Raw genomic sequence first — 20,453 nt, 5'->3', positions numbered from 1 at the left:
TATTCTGTAGAGATTTTAAAGTAGTTATTATTAAATACAAATTTAACAAGCTCTATTATATATTCAGGAACGTTACATGTCTTGAGACTTTCTATTATCATTTCTAAAGTGATAGATGGATACATAGACTTTATATCCAAACTCATAATACGAAAAGATTTTTTATAGTTACCTTTTAATAATCCGTTAATTAATTCTTCTGTACTTTGTATACTATAGGTTGATTTTTCCATGTTCTGAAAGAAGTTTTTTAAAAAACCTTCTAAGTTATACAAAACAGTTCTTTTAAAATCCACAAGGGGTCTACAAGTATTACCAGGCTTATGCGTTTTGATTCTTACATTTAACTTAGGTTCTCTTACATTATTAAAGTCCAAAATATTTTTAACTTGGTTAGCTGGAATTTCATTCTTATATTTTTTAATTAATTTAGTAAGGTTGCTTTTAATTTCCTCAATAGGGTTTCTTGGTAATAATACAACAAAATAGAATGAATTTTTTAGATGTCACTATAAAAAGAGAAGAGAAAAGTGTATCATTTAGTAAGTATGAAAAACTATGTAATAATGGTAAAACTATTAACTTTAAATCTTACTGTCCTTTAGAAAATAAAAAGAATGTCTTTAATATGGAATTGAGAAAGATACTAAATAGAACAACTCAGCAAGAAAACATAGATATCGAAGTAAAACAATTGTTCAAAAAATTTCAGTTAAATGACTACCCGAAACATATTCTTTGTAAGTGGTACAATTTATATTTAAAACGTAGATTTAATGTTAAAAATAACATAGAAGATATTTCTTATGCAAAGTTTCCTTATGTTGCTAAAGTTTTTGAAAAATATAAACCAATTTTTAAAAGATTTTCTGTATGCATAGTTGCGAACCAAAAGAATAAGATGTCTAACATTATCAGTATAATGAACAGTGAAAATTCGCCCGGAGACCAATTTAAAATCGCCGGCGTCGTATATAGGATGTCATGTACATGTGGAAGCCCAAATTATTACATTGGAGAAACCGGAAGAAGATTGGAGTTGAGAGTAAAGGAACATGAGGCAGCCATTAGACTGAGAAGAACGGAATCAGCATGGTTTTTACATTGCAATAAATTTAATTGTAATATAAATATAAAAAATACTAAAATTTTGTATAGAATAGAAAATAACTTAGAAAGAAAAATTGTAGAACATTTCTGTATCGCCGAACATGTAAATTTACTTAATTTGAATGCTGGAGTGGTTGTTGATGCATGCTGGGAACGGTTGTTGGGTATAAAACGTAATCAACGAATAACATCCTGATGTATCCACTGAGGAGGCCTAGATGGCGAAATGCATATGGATAAATTAATAAAGTAATGATTGTTCCTTGCCACTTGTTTGTCTTGTTTTGGCTCATAGAATCCTCGAAGTCGGAAATGGAAAGAGTATAATTATTACTTGTTTTTTAACTAAAAATTTTTTATTTTTAGTGTGTTAAGGTGAACTGTGTTATACCAAGATGCGCAGTGTAACGCAGTTCACCTCTTTACTTTAGCAATAGTGTCAAGCTTTTCTTTCACACTGTAAGCTTTTCTTTTACTCATCATGCATACAATAATTAAACATTATTCAAAATACATTCAGGAACTCAATTACTTAATACGCAGTAACAATAAAATGCGCTACTCACTAACACTGCACGGACCTGTATAAATGTGTTTCAGCTTATCGCGTTGCAAACATCACCTGCGCTATAACCGAGTGTGCGGTATAATGAGCAGCGCTATATCAAAGGCCCACTGTAATTATTAATTTAATGAATATTTAAAATCAATTTTAGTTTAATTTAATCATTAACTATTACTCAGAAACTTGTCAGATGAGATATTTAATTTTAAAAAAGATATATCAAATATTCCCATGTTATGTAGTGTTGTGGTACGGTAGGGAGTGGTTTGCGGAATTTTAAATAAAGAAATACGTGAAAAGAAAATAAGTTATAATAAATTTTTTAAAATAATATATATATATTCATTCATTCAAAAATATGCTTGAATAAAGGAACACAGCAGAAGAAGCAATTTTTGTGCCAACAATTTTATGAAATACAAGAAAAATATATATACTTCCATTTTGAAATTTTGTTAAAAACTCAAAAATGAAATAAATGGATATGAAAAATTCTCATTTGTACAAATTAAACATGTTTTGTGGTATATATAAAAATCATATTAAAGTATAACTGTGCATTATAACAGGCATATATAGTATATAAAAATGTAAACAAACAGATTTAAGCGAAACATTCCAAGGGAATAATTCAGCCATATTATATTCTTTGTGTTTTTTTATATATATATATGACAAATTATGGTATGGAAACAATCAAGACATTCAACAGATAGCATACATGTGGACAACATATAAATAAATCAGCAACTAAAGAGAAACAATTTAAAGTGTCATGCACATTCTGTACCTTCCATTTGTAATGCTTGAGTTGCTATTGATCCCATAGATACAGACTTACGGGTGGCAGGCTGGGAAGCCTCCATCCCAATGTTCGGCCAGGCATACTGAGAACGGTACTCGGACATCTTGTTCTGCTGGTCTTCCGTTTTGCGTACTCCGGGATTGCCGTGCGGACGACAAGGCGGAGGGTAGCTAAGAGCCATTGCCTATATATAACATATATATACATATTAATAATTATGATTTAAAAAGAATAAAATTTTCAAGAATAATGTTAAAACTTCTTTATTATTTTCCTATTTTTGAATGCAGGGGTACCCACATCTAGTTGCTAGCAACTCCCGAAGCTGATTTATTTGGAAATCTTGGATAAAATTTAGTAAAATGAAACACACAATTTTGAATTCTGAAGAATGAATTATAATAAACTACGATAAAAAATTATTACCGTTGGCATTGAGCCAATAGAGAATCCTACTTATACAATATTATAGTATCTTTCTTATGAAATCTAAATATTTTATTAATTATTTATATTATTGATGTTTCACAGATAATGGCACAATAGTTTTTATATCGGAGTAATGTGTAAATTTATTGTAAGTACACCAGACATGTATTTACATTATTGATATACTGTACTTATTAGCATATTGTATATTTATATGAGATTGTACAATCATAAATAATGTAATCAATATTACAGAGTGAGCTTGTCTACTAACATAATAATATATTTTATACTTTCAACATTCATTTAGTGGATAAAAAATAAAATAAGAAATCACAGATTATAATGTTTCAGGGTATTAAATTAGAAAGGAGACAATGAAACAAGTTTAAATTTAAATACATTCATTGACTTTCCTGTTAGCATACTCAGGAATACAACTATTTCATTGTCTATTTTCTAATTTAATGTATGAAAAGTGGGTTATCGTGTCTTATAAAATAATTACAATATACACTCTATAACCCTTTTATATAGTATATGGTTAATAATGCATAATACGTATAAAATGACTATCGTATTTTCCGGCATATAAGACGACTTTTTAACTCAAGTACCGGCATGTCATAAGCATTTGAATTAACATTACCATATTGAAATCAAATCTGATTTTGTTTTTTACTTTTATTTGGTGTGCGTTGGAAGAGGGGTAGTCTTATACGGCGAGTATATCCCAAATTCTATATTTTAACTGTAAAAGCCGGGGGTCATCTTATATGCCAGAAAGTACGGTACATGTTTATTAACAATAAAAATATAAATTGTTTAATTTTCGGATATTTTAATTGACAAAATAACTATCGACAAACATTTTAATAATATACACATTCTGACGAGCACCTTAACGTTTAATTGTAACGATTCTCTCAAGCGACCGAGAATAGCAATTATATATATGCAGAATAAATTCTTTATTGTACGTACTACATAACCGCTATCCTTTATCACCAGATTTTACAATTAAATGTCGATAAAAGTGCTTGGCAAAAGTGGTTAAGCGCTTTATTTATGACATTCCAAAGACTGATTATTTTAACAATTTTTTATTTACAATTATAATAATGCTAGAGTTCGAGTTGTTAAGATTGAATTATTTTTTGCATATTTTAAACTGTTAGAACAGCAATTAAACACTAAGAAAGAATTAGAAATTTATATAATAATTTACAGAGATAATATCATAAAAATGGATTCTAATAAGTAAAATAAATAATTTTAAAAATTTATATGTTTATTAATTTTTATAAAATTATAAGTGTATATTACAGAAGAATAAATTATGGATATTTATAAATTTAGTTTATTAGAATTGTGTAAAAAATTTTATTTCAGTACTATTCACCTTGATATAATGAGAACAAGCCTACTTATAATTGGTGAAAGTACTTTTATTTTTAAAGTTTGAGAATTATTTAACTCGTGGACAACTTTAACATGCTTGGTATTTGTTTACGTACAGCTGCACTTCAGTAACTATATTTTTACTACTGCAAACAAGGTTCTTTAGTAGCCATCACAGTAACTGAATCAAATTATCCCAGTATTTTGAATTTTTTTGAAGCACATTTGTGAAAGTCTTGATAGTAAAAGTGGGAAGTAAGAAGTGTTTGTACTTCCTACTTATCTCTTTACATTCTCACTCTGTTTTCATTTGTTTGGTAGCATTGTGACTATATTACATTTCAAGTGTACAGTTTAATGAGTTTCAGTGCATTTGATATTTGCTGATTGCCAAATAATTGCCTATTTGTCCCCTTTGATTTTGCACAATACACTGACAAGGAGTGGAAACAACAAATACTGAATATCAGTTGCAAGTAAATCATCTACGCTATTTGGCATTGACTAAATGTTTGTTTTGCATTCGGCAAATACCTAATGCGAGGATCTTCCTTTACAAACTTATTCTTAACAGGTCATTACAATATGTTCACCATCTCATTTGTTTATTTTCATTGTTGCTATGTTTTCATACAGTAATATTTGACACGAAGTGTACTGTACAGTATCATTATAAGATTTTCAATACAGTCTACTGCATATTATAAAGAAATAATGAAAAATAAAACACTTACTAATATCCAAATTTATTATATTTTAATTGTTTTCAAAAGCATGTTAGATTTGGATAATTCAGAAGTTGTGGAAGAGCAAGAACATGAGAAAGCTGATTTACAAGGAAATCCTCTTCTCCCTGAAGCACAGGATATGGAGTATGGCTATATTTACTTAAACACATTGTTCAGGATATATCTTCAGCAGTTATAACAAACTAACAGAGAAAAGCAATGATCTATTGTATCCAAAGATTTCATGGTCTGTTACAAAACAAATTTTAAGAGATGTCAGAAGTAATTTGTTCTGTGAAGATATTGTGGTGAATATAATAGGAAACATTTTTCCTATTTCCTACACTGCAATCTTACACAGGCTTGGAACAAGTATTATAGATTTTGGACTAACTGCATATACAAACATCACAGAAAACTATTTTCTAATCTGAATTACAATACTTCTGTTGTACGTAATGCTAAAATTTTGATCCCATCTCACTCCAGATACGTTCATTATTAATTTGTTTACATAATTGGCACAGGTTCTTACAAGCACAAACTTCACTCAACTAACAGTCATTAGTGTGTGCCACAGTGTGTTGCTGTTCATAATTTAAATAATAATTTTTATTTTTTCAAATATTATATTAAATATAAATGTACACAAGTAAATTACTAATGTGTGCTCTATTTTAGCTGTTACAGCTAGTTCTTCAAATGGAAACTTGGTGACATTAGTGACAGAGTGCTTGGAATAATTAATAATAAATAAAATAACAAGTGATTTCAGCCAAGCTAGAGCATTACTGACTGTCAACTAACTGAATACCTGAAGAGTATTTAAGCGAACAGATAAGGAATTGTGCGTAATTAACTGAATACCTGAATATGTTGTATAATGGCTGGACTGTGAATGGCTTGATAATGTGGATCAAGCCTAACTGTATTTTATTGAATTATTATCGTAGGAAAACAATAATGGTGGTGTTTATTTTGAAAATTTTATAATGAAATATATAAACTATTAAATTATTTATTATTCTTTTTTATTAAAATTGTATTTTACAAATAATATGAATGATTTTACTTTCATTTTAAATTAAGAATACGATATTTAACAAAAGTACTAAGACAAGATTTTAATTATTTGACAACACTTTAACAAATAAAGGATTTTCTTTATCATCAGTTATTAAATATTGTCTTCTTATCCGGCTCAGCTCTATTCAGAATCATCAAAGTCAAATGTGCTCCTAGTAATAACATTTTCAGAAGAAAAGTCTTCCTTTTTCTCATCATTCTTGAAATTAAGTCATTTGTCAACAGCTATACCTTCTTCAAATAAAATTCTGACATCATCCAACTTGCTTCAAATGGCAATTAGATGATAACTGAAACTTTAGACATTATTCAGTAAATGTTTTTCACTGACTAAGCAGCAGCAACAGGCAACATTTTCTTCTGTCTATTCATTATTGTCATTCATGCTATGTATATATTACATAACATAAAATTGCTAATCTTTTCCAGAAATCCACATTTTTATGTTGTGTAATTTTCTATTGTTTAAGATAATGTGGGATGATCACTTCTACTGATTCTCTTCAATCACAAAACTGTGAATAGCACCTGAAGATGTTAGAACAGTTCAGAGCCTCATTATTGCATGTCTTTTGTACTAGTTTTATGGTTTCAATAACACAAAGACCCACATTAAAAGAAAATTTAATTGCAATTCTCTATTCACTTTTTGAATCTATGATGCAACAGCACAGACATAGTTTACTCAGAATCTATGATACAACATAGGACAGACTAGATGTTATAAGTCACAAGTTTCTGTATGCACACTAGCAACACTACACAAGTACAATAGTTGCTACTACTTAGCATGTTTGCCAATACTCCTTAATCCTAAAACTTATGGACTGCACAGTGTATTTGGTAAATTGGGATTGTCATTTATTTTATGAAAAATGGATTTAATTATAACAGGCTAATTTCTAAAGAAAAATTGATGAACTGTGCTTCAAATAGCCATGCAGGCTTTACATCCTATCTTTTCTTTATGCAAAATTTCTTTTTAATTAGTGGTTCCACCTTTACCATGTCAAGTGCCATTCTATCTTTGGCAAATATGCTTGAAACACCCATACCAGGTAGAACTACTCTGCTCTGCTATCTCTTCAATTGACAAGGATGGATTTTGTTCTCATATCTAAGCTTATATACAGGGTGTTTGGAAATTCCTGTTACAAACTTCTAGGACTTGTAGAGGGGGGTGAGTACATAATATTTTGATTAGGAATCCATGTCTACGACGGTTTCAATTCAGATGTTTAACTCTTCCCCTTTTGCTGAGGGAAAGAGAAAAAATAAAAACAAATGTGCTTAAGTGATAAATGGATGTTTCGTTATGTTTCCTTTCAAATAGTTACCTAATAATTGCACTGCATCATGGCTAATTCAAATTCCTCAAGAAGTGGAAGAATTAAACATCTGAATTGAAACCATTGTAGAACAGAAACAGTATGTTTCCAGACATGGGTTCCTAATTGAAATATTATGTACTCACTCCCCTCTATAAGTCCTAGAAGTTTGTAACAGGAATTTCCAACAAAATTCAGCTAACATGTTAATGCATGGATATGTGCAACCATGGTCAAGGGCTTTGCCTTATTAAGACCACATCCCATTGCTTGCAACTAAATTTTGTTCTATATCTGTGTAAATGCTGCTAAAAAATTGGACAGGGCCACAAATGGGTTTAAAACTGTCCCGATTACACAACTAACCTTTATAATTATTAATTTCTTTAACAAGTTCAGTGTAACTCAATGGACTTTCTCTATTCAGTTAACCAATGCAAATTAATATGTTATTTATATAAATGTATCTCAGTTTGATTTATTCAAAGAGTTCAATGGCAAACTGTAAATGTTTTTATGAAATTTATTAATAAAAATATAAGATGTAGATATGCTACAATAATTTACTTATAACAATACCTTAATTTACATAATAATTAAAAATAAGTAAATTAAATTATTTTAATTATTAATTAACTTACCACATCACCATCTTTGGTATTTTTTACACCTTTCTCCTGAGGTTTCCTTCCTGGATTTCCAAGATGCTAAATAATTAAAATAACAAATATTTTAATATATTTCTTTCACTTAGTTATAAAAACTAATTTAAAAAAATAAAAGTCTTAGCAATACACTGGGGATAAATTCATATAAAAAAAGAACATTTCAAATGTTTTCAACCCAGTTAACAAGCTGTCTTTAGGTAGGGACAGTTGAAAAAGGAACTTCATTGTTTGACTATCCACATCCTAGGATGGCCCTTTAACCGGGTTGAAAACATTTGAGCTCTTTCTCAAAAATTCTACTGTTATAGGTGAATTAAGTAATTCAGTTAAGTTACCATAGTGCCTAATACATCTTTACTTCTATTAAAGAATTTATTTGTTTTTTTACTGTAAAAATAGTTTTAAAGCTCTTTTTCAATTCAATTTATTCATCAGTGAAACTCAACATGTATAAATTCAATAATGATGCAAAGTAATAATGCAACAAATAATACTTTCCTCCTCTATTTATGCCTAGACAGTTATGGATGAGATAAATTACAATATATTTTCAAAAGTGTGTACAGATCTCTATACAACAAAGGAAAGATTATGTATCCATGACTTGGCATCATCTGACACATGATGTATTTCCTCAAGAGGCCCTGGGAAGCCATAAATAGGACAATCAGTTGCTAAGTGTATCATAGTCTGGAGGGATCCACATTCAAATGAAGGGTCTATTGATTGCTGTCATTTATTGAGGAGATATTCACAGTGACCACAATTAGACCTTACTCTGTTAAGAGTTATCCATGATTTTCTTGGGTGACTGAATCCTGGTTGCCTCTTTGTGGGGTGAAGAATAGAGCATTTGTTGGTAAAAATCAAGGGAATTCCATTCCTTCTTCCATACTGTACATATATTGTGTTTCTTGCAATATTTTACCTTTCCATATTGATTTCCTTGATTTTAATTTTTCCTTGGGGTGGATCGAGCAGGAAGTTTCTGATAGGGAGTCATTCATTTTCTATGATTTTATTATATTCTTTTAATGTGGAGGCTTTTAAAAGAGGAGGAATATTTGACAATATTAGGAGTTGAACAGAGTGTTAAAAGAAACTGTCCTCATTATTTTGTTGAGTTCTACATCAATCAACTTTGTGTATGCACTTCTGTTCCAAATTGCAGTACAGTATTCAGAATCTGGATACACTAAGGAGAGAGCTGGGCTTCTTAATATTTGTGCTTCACAACCCCATGTTGTCCTCATGAGATATGATATTGTGAGTTACCATCTTTCCTGTTCTTTCTAGATGTGCCTTGTAGGTAAGGCTTCTATCTAGATATATGCCAAGGTACTTGGGATTAGCTTCAAATGCTATTTTCTTCCCATAGAAATATATATTTAGTTGGTCAGATGTTTGGGAATTTGTCAAATAGAAATAGTAATGAATTGTCTTTATGGGTTTTGGTATGAACTCTGCCTACACTGGTGGGTGAAAAAAGGAGGGGGTGGAGTAAATGCCTCATTAAAAATAACCTGGGTACAGCTGACCTGACTGTTTATGTCCTAATAAGGACTCCCACCAGAGTTTACTGGTAAAGATGGTAGATGAACCTATATGGAAGGTCAATGCTCTTCTACCCTAATTATAAGCAGTGTCTGCCAACCGTTTTAGATTTGACTGCCAAAGGTGTCTGCCTCCATGTCAGGAGCAACCTTTATGACGAAGGAAGATGGTAGCCAGCATGGGCTTTCTGGCTAGGCCACCAAGGCTGACTAATACCATCCCCGGAAGACAGACTTTATTGGAATTCTCCTTTGAACTCCTGTCTCTTTCAGTTGTGGATAAACATGGAATCCCTCCTTTAACTGGAACTTTCTTACTTTTAATCTTTTTGAAAAACCATCAAACATTTTAGAAGTTTCAGTATTTTATTAAGAAGACAACTCATTTTGAATTTCTTATATCTCTCAGAGTTTATTTTAAATAAATTCTAAGTATTTTTGTATTATTTCCAAGATCTAAATGCAGTAATATCTTGTTTTCCTATATAGCAAAATCATGTTGCATTATTAAGAAAATGGAACACTGTATTATATTTCAGCCATACAAAATACATTATGTAAATTGTTATATAAATATTGTATTTATCCCTCATGTAATGGGAAATTAATCGTTACACAATGAAAGTTTATTGATTGATTAATTACAATGTAAAAGAAGTCTGAGTTGAACATATTTTTTAAAGGAAGTTCCTCAACCATAATTCCAGTTCAAACTGATTTTCTCACAGCAAAAACTTAACATCTGAATGTTGTGGAATTTTTTCTCTAATAAGAAAACTTAAGTCTATTTACCCTTAAAAATACAAATGTAAAGAGAAGAAATTAAGATATGCAATTTTCCTCCAAAACACCAAACAGCTGATCAGAAAAGGAAGAATTCAGATAGAGACAGAAAGTTGATGTTAAGATGTACTATACATTTGAAAATTTCATTAATCTAATCTTGGCTTATGTCAATCAGAATCTGTATTTATTCATTTTAGAATTCTCAATAAAACCTGTTTCTTGAAAAAGTGAGAGGTAATTATCTTTAATCTCAAAAGACACTGTGGCCATTTGGCCTTTTTCAAGTGCCACAAATATACAAAAAACAAATGACAGAGGAACAAAAAGAATCTGAAAATCAGCAAAAAAAAAAAAAAAAGAATACAAATGCGTTAATAGCTGAGAAAAAAAAATTTCAGTACACTAAAACAGAAAAGCATAATTTATCCGTTGTAGTCAAAATCCCTTCAGAAATTTACTTCCCCCTCTTCCTACGTTTTCCTTTTTTCTTTTGGTGTAAAGGAAAAAGGTGTATCACTAAATCAATTTTTAATTTAGTTTTGACTTTGTTAAAAAATTTTCTAGGACAGGGATGGCAAACCTTTTTGAGTCCATGTGCCATATTGTAAGCATAGTTAGCTTTAAAGATGTTAATGCGTGCCAATGTCTTAGACTTCGAATAATGATGTTTAAAGAAATTAAACGAATATGCTTTAATTCGAATAAATGTAAAAAATCTGATTGAAAAAAAAATGATCAGGTGATAAACAGAAAGAATGATTGAAAAAGACAGAAATCATATGATACATTATGTGCCAGATGATTTCTCTTACGTGCCACTTTGGACACACGTGCCATAGGTTTGCCACCCGTTCTAGGATTATAAAAAAGAACTTAATGCAGTTAATGTAACTAAGTCACGAGTCTGATGTTGTACAGTTTTGATTTACAATGTTGTTCTTTTATAAATACATTGAAGGATTTTATTTTAATGTTTGTATTAAATAAAGTTTGCTCTTCTCAACGCACGATTCTCTAAACTAATGTATTAAAGTGATGGTAGATGGCAGAGAAATAAGGTACTAGTCTGCTGTCCTGAAGGACCAGACTTTCAAAAATTTTAATGAGTGGTTTGATCAGACATACTTGGTTTTCTCCCCAGTTGGTTGTCCAATTATAAACTTATTGAACCAATAACAGACACAAAAAAACCCTATGTGTGAGAGTATAGAGTTAAAGAAAAAAGTATTAAATATAACCTCTGCCCTTCTCTGGATATACCTGTGTTGATGCAGTTTATACTAAATTGATAGTACTAAATATGCATTATCTAGTTTGTTTCCTTACTATAATAATTATAAAACTGAGGATTTTAAATAATTTAGAAGTGGAGGAATGATAAAAATTTATGGGATTATGCTTTTTTTTAATACTCAATGTATCCTCACTTTGGTAAGATTCTAGTTCTAAATCACGCAGTTGGGACCTTATCAGAGATGTAGACCGTATCCATAAGAGTAAAAAAGTCGAAGGACCCAACAACCTATACATGACCTTTTAAGAGATATAGCCTCCCAAAATCAACTTGTTCAACATGTGGTAGGCTTAACAGAGTGTGCAGCACAACTCAGATCACATCTTGAAAATATAGTCGGCTTGCTGTATGGTATCACAATGTGGATTAGTCTCTGTAAACCTTTTAAGGTTCACAGAGACTAATCCACATTGTGATCTTGAAAATAGTCGGCACAATGGCATTTCTCATGTCTTACGAGCTTTTAACAATCTCTATTAAAGCGGAAAACAGTTGACTTTTAGCATTGTTTTGAGAAATAGTTCCAGATTTTTCGCTTTTAAATTTACCTCATTTTTGAAGGTCTCAAAAATTCCAGATGGACTGATTTCAGGGGGGTCTATATATGGGGAAGGGTCACATGGAGATCATTGGTTTCTTTACTCCTATGGGCATGGTCTACAGATCTGATAAAGTCCTTATTTAGAGCTAGAATCTTACATTACTTCTCTTATATATATTCAATCATTGAAATTCTTACATAAGATGATTTTACACTTAAAATTTGGACATTTCATCTAACGAGGTTGTTTATAAAGTTTAAAAAGATACAGTAATTCGAACGAGACATTCCAATTGGGTTTTATAGATATATGGATGGAAAGATTAGGCATAATGTTGATTTCTAACTATATCATTCTGCTGTATCATTACTTTTAAGTTAACTAACTGCGATCTTTCTCAATTAACGTATCTACGCAATTGTTTTCGTTATAAATTATCTTTAAGAAGCACCGAACACGTTTATCACGAAGCTTAATGTCTTTCTTCTGATAGCAACATTCATCAAAATAAAAGGAAAACGAATGATAACAGTCACGTAAGATGTTTTACAGTCAGCGATCGATGCAGTTGCTTATTTTAATCACGTTAATCACTTCAAAAATATCCATTTGTTGTTCATAATTCCAGTACTTACAACTCACGTGTTACAAAATTAAAATTGTTTATTTCAATTTGAGCGCCATCTATAATATCATCTCTATTCGCCATTAAAAAGCTTTTTTTTTATGAAACTTTAATATTTATATTTAAATAATTAATTATTATCAACATCAATAATAAAAAAAAAGAATTATAGCGTTATATTCAACATTTCTAAAGTTGAGTTTTTGTAGATATTTTCGCAGGTTTCCTCCGTTCGACAGGGGATTGATATTCTTTAGCCCTCTGGTGGAGAGAGCAAACTTATCCGCGGTCAAGGTGACCTTGATCCGCGGTATCTAAACCAAAAGAGGGCAATTCTAATAGAAAAATTTACAAAACAATTATTTTTTAGTAAATATTTGAAGCAAAAAATAGTATAATAAATTATATAATGTTAACTTTTATGTAGTAGCCAGGGCATATTTTTATGACGCTTCCAATATACAAGTATGTGTTATTCCTCATTCAGTTCACGTGTTTTGCCTTCTGGCTAAACTTTTTACCAATAATGTATATATATTTTATTCGCTTTCGTATTCAGTTTTTCAAGAAATTCGAATAAAATTCTTTTTTCCTGTTTTCATTAAATTCTTTTATGGCACTGTACTAGTATTTCATTAATTTTAATACATAATGCTAAAAAACGAAGAATAAGCTATTCAGGAGTAATACAAATTTATATTTCTATATTTTCTTTCAGTATATAACCAATTTCTGTTTTATTCTAGGAATTTCCATATCTAAGTATATAAAATAAACACTTTGCAAGTAGGAAAATGGTGATAATTTGCATCCATGTACAAATAAATAGGTAATTCATATTTATTTATAATGTAGAAATTAAGATAAAATTTATATTATTCACTAATAACGTTGCTTATAATGAACTTAAATGAATTGATAATCATATAACCCATTTAATAAGCATATACATCATTCAACATTATTTTGAAATTAATCAAAAATAATTTAAGAAACTTGTGATTTGTGTGGAATTTCAATATTTATTTTAAAAACTATTTTAAAAAGTTTCTTAACATATAAATGGGTTATATGAATGTGAATTTATTTAAACACATTATATCCAAGGCTTATAATATTCTTCATACTTTTACATTTAATATCTTATTATGTTACTTATGCCATGTTATTTTTATCATATCTATATGTACTGTACAGTACATTGATACTTTACACCACTACATGTACATTATTTTGATACAGGAAATATATATACTGTATGTCATAATAAATATATTTATCATGATATTAAAAAATATATATATATTTTTGAAGCTATAAGTAATAAAATGACAATATAAAAATTAAATAATAAAATACAAGAAAAAATTAACGATAACTATTCTAAACTATACTGTAGACCCCGCTTTTACGACTTAATTGGTTCTTGTAAATCGGTCGTAAAGCGAGCCTTCGTCATTTCCTTAAGACTCTCTCATAAATAAATTACGTTCCAGGAATCAATTTGAACTGAATAATACGTTACCGAGATAGCCAACAAAAATACAGCATTTCACACGATCGTAATAAAAAAGAATTTATACCAGTCATAAAAGCGTGAGTCGTAAAGCGAGGGTCTACCGTCAGATCTTTTTAGAACTTCACAGAATCAAACAAATTAGATTCTATAATACATTATTCATGAGAACGATTTATGACACATAACAATGTCATTTGATACATTAATGCTCCGTATTTTCTCTCACGAATACGCTATTATTCTCTGTAACATTGACATTAAGAACAAAGATGTTTCCAAAAAAATGAAATGTAAGAAATTAAACAACCAATTCTTACATCTTTCTGTTTCTCTCTTCCAACATTTGGATCCGCCGAACGACTTCTAGGTCCCATTTTACAACTGTTATTCGATCTTTCTTCCGACTGTTAATGTAAATATTTAATTACCTATTTATGTATTACCATAAATTGATCTTATTAGATAAAGTTACTGAAAGTAGAAGATAAATCGCCTATTTAAATAAATTAATAGATTATCATGATAGTTATTTAATAGTTTATAGTAAGACATTAAACTATTCAATAATTAGAATTGCAAATTCACGGGAATGAATACGTAAAGTGTTTGTTTAATAAGGTAGTTGCAAATGTAAATCTCAAGGCTTAACCTCTTTAATAATATACATTGTTATAAGAAGATAGTTAGCATTGAATAAAGACCAAATTAGCATTGAATAAAGAATTAACTACGTGTTTTAAATCCCAATTTTCTAGTAGATTTGAAGTATTTTTAAAATGCTAACTTTGCAGCAAACATAAATTCGATGGATCGATCAAACAGTGAGACCAAAGATCGTGTTGAAGAGTTCCTTATTTTCCTGTAAAAACTATTAAATTTAATAAAAAAAATAGTAATTATAATTAATTATTTATGCATCATTCTTAGGAGCAATGTTAAAAATACAGTTTTTCCCTCTTCTTGTAGTATGTGATTAAAGTATCCTAATTCTGATTTGCGATCGTCCGTATATTACGTAACGCAACTTTTATACTTTTCAACTGCCATTCCATCCCCTGTAACGCTCCGTAACGGTGTGACAAATATTCACCCCCCGAATTACGTAATGTATATCTTCGATCAATACCTTAATTACACTAAGGAATACTTCGAAATACACAGCACGGGATACGAGCGTTATATTATTTTATTAATTAAGCGTATAGCATACAAAGTAAAGATAAAAACAACATTTCGGAAAAAGGATGAATCATTCTGTTACTTAAGAGTCGAGGGTCTAGCACTACGTAACGTCTTTGTATACACTCTCATCCCTTACAACGCATCGTAACGATTACCTGCATATCCACTCATTCATATCTATTACATAATTTATGGACAGACCCTTTATTAAAATATTTATCGATGTAAACATAATATATTATCATCCAAGATTATGTATATTATTTATAAAATTATAAAGTGACTAAACATAAGACATTTCAATTTCTATCATCACTCTTAAGATAAATCTGTCATGTCTTATGAATCCATAAATTGATCCAGTTGGTAAAATTGTAAATCAAAGCACCTTGTTGTATTTGTACGAGGACTAATTCAATGAAAAGTTTTAGTTTGACCTAACTTCAATAATGATAAAACTATTCAAATTGTAAAAAGAATCTATTATCTTCATCTGAAGATTTAAGTGAACTACAAATTACACTAACAAAACCAATCAAAGACTGAAGATACTATCGTAAAACGGATCGAACTGAAAGATACCAATGGCATCTTCTTGGACTTTTTTTTTAAAGTTCAGTTCGATTAATTGTTAAATTATAACATTTCAATAAAATGTATTGATTTACAGTAACTTCTAACTCAATCGGATCGATGTAAATCAAATAAAAGCAATTGAATAATAGAACGCAACTATAACCACTTTGCCTCAATAATCTCTCATACGAAACTAATTTGTAGTTCATTAATTATTGTATTTTTTAAAAATATATTAACAGATAACGTAGAAAACTGAGCACTTAACACGTTACAAGAGTCAGTAAAGAGTTCGGGTTCGAGTTCTGAATGCCTAGTCTCGAGTTACGCCAGAGCAATGCGGGCTTGTTAGTGAAACCACTGCCTGAACGGTTTTGTACAAGATATCTTTCAATACACTCGCTTGTTACGCATGCTCGCGAATACGCATCCGATCGGCTGAGAAATTTTCTCGAATGGGTTAATCTGGCCCATCCCTCAATACCCGTTAGTTCCGTTGCAGGCCTGACTGAACCTACAACGGGTATGGAAAGAGGCCCTCTTAGTGCTTGCAGAGAGAGGAAATTAAAATCGAAAAAAAAAAAACATTTAAAGAAAGGAATAATTTAGAATTTCTTTAAAGAAATCCATTTATGGTACTCACCCTTGCTCTAATATCCACATGATCTCTAGCGTATTGTAAAGTTGGTATATTGAAATTTATGCTTTCCACAAATTTCGAACCGATCCCTTCTTGTTTCAATACTTGATGTGTCCGATATGCCAGGTCCGGATATTTTTTCTTCCTCGGTAGAATTGGTTCCATCAAAGCCAAAGCAGCTTTAAATATTTAAAAGAAAAATAATTATAATATTTAAACTAAATATCACTAAAAAAAACATTTTTGGTTCGGTAATTCGTCCAACATTAAAGGTCATTAAAGTGTAAGAAGTTTCTTTTCTGTGATTGGTTGGATATATTTTGAACTGTGCTGACGTAACGGTAAAAATAGAAAGATACATTATGGTAGGAATGCGAAGATGGATTCCAAACTCGCGTATGAAAGAGATTTTAATTATTTTTAAAAATAACACTTTAAATGCTAAATATTTCTAATCCAAAGTTTCAAAAAGTTTTCCGTTATTAAATTAAATAAAAAGAAGATGAATTTGCATATTTACTCCTCCTCTGCTGACATCACGAACACGTGTTTACATTCGCTAGCAAATCAAAATCGATTATTTTAAATTTGATTTCTAAGCAACTAACTTTATTCTGACTACCGGACCAAAAAAATTCAAATAAATTTTGTTTTTTGTTTAATATTAAGAAATAATTATTAAAAATGACAGGAAAATATTCCATTTTATAAATATAACACAATTTTACTTAAAATATGTTTTATAATACAACACAAGGGCGATCTGCAAAGGTGAAGGATGCCACCCAGAGGATTGTCTGCGGGAAAACTTCACGTAATAGGTCCGTTGGCAAGGGCAAATCCACGACCAACTACTAATATTCAGTAGTTTTATCCACTATGAACACCTGAAAAAGTGCACATTGTAACAATACACACGTGCACGCAGAAAAAAAATAGAGACGTTCGAACTGGTGTACATACACTACTTGAAAGAGAAGTTGAAGAAGATTACGAAGAAAACTTAAAACAATACTTGAATGACATGAAGGAAAAGATATCGCATTGTGTGACGAAACAATTTACTTTGAAGAGGATTAGAATTAGAATAAGGCAATGTAACACTTGGGCGATTGCCAAGGATGGTGCCTTTCGGGAGGACTTTCTACAGTAAACTAGTCCTATCTAGGTGTTAGATATATGAAGAGAACCCGAAAACTCCAGGCTGCCATCCCGTTGGTTGGGCGCGATCCCGCGACTATTAGTGTTCAACGATTTTACCCATTCGGCTATACTATGAAAAGAAAAATGTTAAGAAATTAACACACTAATCTTCCCATAAGCTCGTGGCTTGAGAGGGAAAAGAAAAAGAATGTAAATTTTTGAAAGAATAATTTTGTTTTTTTTAAAATATTTTCTGATGTAATGAAAAATGATATTTAATATTACAAGAAAATGTCATTAAGAATGCGCAAAGTTAAAAAAAAATAACCGAAAAGTTTTCATTTCTCAACGCTAAAAATGGATTATGTTATTAATCATTTCCTTTCCATCTCGAAGAAATATAATTTTATCAAACATAATTGGCGCTATTAAACTTCAAATTCCTTTTATTATTGATATTAATCGGGATTTTACTTGAGATAAGATATTGATTCATGTAACAGATTCTGATAATGGCCAAAATTGAATTACATCAATGGATTATGGCGTTTGTAAGTAACATGTTTTATCGACAGCGCTCTTAATTATGAATTATGTGCCCTCGACACTCGTAAAGCTATTGTTTAGTTTCTTTAAGAGATCATTGATTAATTTTGGAAATAGTTCTTCAGCCTCTTAAAAGATTAATCTTGAAGCAGCTCTATGAACTACATGACTTGGGCGCTTATATCTATGAGCTCCTCGGGCGCGATCCTACGACTATCAGTATTTAATCCTTGAAGGATTCTATAACTTTTCGACTTTGACAAGGAGATTTTTAAATTCTGAAGGACTACGAAACGGGAAGAGTCATTTGGTAATTAATCCTATTGTAAGGTCCATTGTGCACAGTTATTCCCATTAATCCTCTATGAGCTCTTCGCCTCATTAACAGATTAAATAGCAGTTAATTATGAGACACCGTATGAGCTTCTTGAATTTGGACAAGTATATTCATGGACTCTCAAGTTTCTAGGATGAATCCACTATAAACTCTCGAGCTTGGAGGATTAATTTAGTAATGAATCTCAAGGACCTCTGCCAGCTCCTGGGCTTCCTAAAAAAAATTAATTTGGTAATTAATCCTTGAAGGATCTCTATGGACTCTTGACCTTCTTGACCTTTAGTAATGAATCTCAAGGATTTCTACAAACTCCTATGCTAATTAATCCTTGAAGGTTTCCATGGGCTAACGTAGTTAATATAATCTAAATCAACTTAAGATAAAATTAACGAGAGCAATAAATAAACTTAGGAACTACATAATATATATTACTTAAGGATTTTAGTAGTTTTACATGGTTTTAACGCTGAACAGACTCCATCATTGATTTATAAGACATAAAACTACACATTCGAAAATTTAATTAACGTAACTAACGATAGAACAATGTTATTTTGTAGGAATAAAATGTTATTGTTAGCCTTTAGACGAGAGTGAAAGTTTTAAATTAAAGTAATATCGATCCATGTAACTTAATTGATTCACGCGTTATAGTAAATTATTGTCCGAATTGTCTCGTCAAAGTTTGTAAATGCTTCCATTCCAATTTACATATTCTATTTAAAATGGATAAAATAGCAATATTTTGCTAACGAGAAGAGTTCAAAGTTCACGTTAACTTTCCCTATGCTTTTCATAAGCATATATACATTCCTTTTTCATGGAAGTTCCTTCCCTTTTGTGTTTATTGCATAGATCTTAACGATGCGATAAGGATAAAAGAGTGGCCCAAACGTCAGTTAATCATTGTAGATACTAAACTGCTGTCTTTTTTTTAAATACTTAAACAATTTTTGCAAGTTAAGTATTTAAATAAGATAGAAACTTGACTTTCATGTTTGGTTAACGTATTAATTCGCAGATACTGAAAAATATTCCTATTTAATCTTTATGAGGTTCTTTACGAGGGAAGAGCTATTTAGGAGGACGTTATACCGCGGTTTGAGCGAATTTTCCTCAGGAGGCTCTTCAGTATCTGTCAATTATTAAATGTACGATTTTGCATGGCAGAAGACGTCATCACCAAATCACGTGACTCTTAAATGCGAACTCGTGCGTAGACGTCACTGTTATATATATTTCCCACTGCTCGAGGTTTTTCAGTTTAGCGCCACACTCGATTTAGCGCCGATTTCGGAGACGAGAAAACGAAAGCACTAAGTCGAAGTTTCGACGTATTTATCGGCATTTTACTAAGATGACGCTAAATCGAGGTTTGAGAATATTTTGAAGCAACTGTTAGAAGGATGGCAAACTTTTTTTCCAGATTTAATAATTACATTTTAAGAAAAATCTTCCATCAGATTTTATAAGAAGAGGGGGAGAAGCACGAAAGTTTAAAGTAAAGTTTATGCAAATTTTTATAAAATATAATTTTAGAAGGGGGAGGGGAAATGTCCGTGAAGGGAATGAAACCATCTGATTCACGAG

The 20,453-nt window shown here is 30.5% G+C and overlaps 2 protein-coding genes across 2 annotated transcripts in view; both read right to left on the bottom strand.

Moving 5' to 3' along the window:
• Positions 1-20,453, bottom strand: part of LOC136983149 (fibrous sheath CABYR-binding protein-like) — a 126,971-nt gene that overhangs the window by 68,574 nt on the left and 37,944 nt on the right. The window contains exons 3-6 of the mRNA XM_067279792.1: positions 16,841-17,016; positions 14,757-14,843; positions 8,094-8,159; positions 2,466-2,664 (exon numbers count right to left, since the gene is read on the bottom strand). Of these exons, the coding sequence (XP_067135893.1) occupies positions 2,466-2,664; positions 8,094-8,159; positions 14,757-14,843; positions 16,841-17,016 (528 nt within the window). The remainder of the gene's footprint in view (positions 1-2,465; positions 2,665-8,093; positions 8,160-14,756; positions 14,844-16,840; positions 17,017-20,453) is intronic.
• Positions 3,085-20,453, bottom strand: part of LOC136983153 (dynein regulatory complex subunit 2-like) — a 400,360-nt gene continuing 382,991 nt past the window's right edge. The window contains exon 11 of the mRNA XM_067279800.1: positions 3,085-3,099. The gene's annotated coding sequence lies outside the window, so the exon portion shown is untranslated. The remainder of the gene's footprint in view (positions 3,100-20,453) is intronic.

Source organism: Centruroides vittatus, unplaced genomic scaffold, assembly GCF_030686945.1.
Source record: "Centruroides vittatus isolate TY-2023 unplaced genomic scaffold, ASM3068694v2 contig_877, whole genome shotgun sequence".
Lineage (NCBI taxonomy): Eukaryota > Metazoa > Arthropoda > Arachnida > Scorpiones > Buthidae > Centruroides > Centruroides vittatus.
The sequence above is the reverse complement of the archived record's forward strand: the minus strand, read 5'-3'. Positions and strand labels throughout refer to the sequence as shown.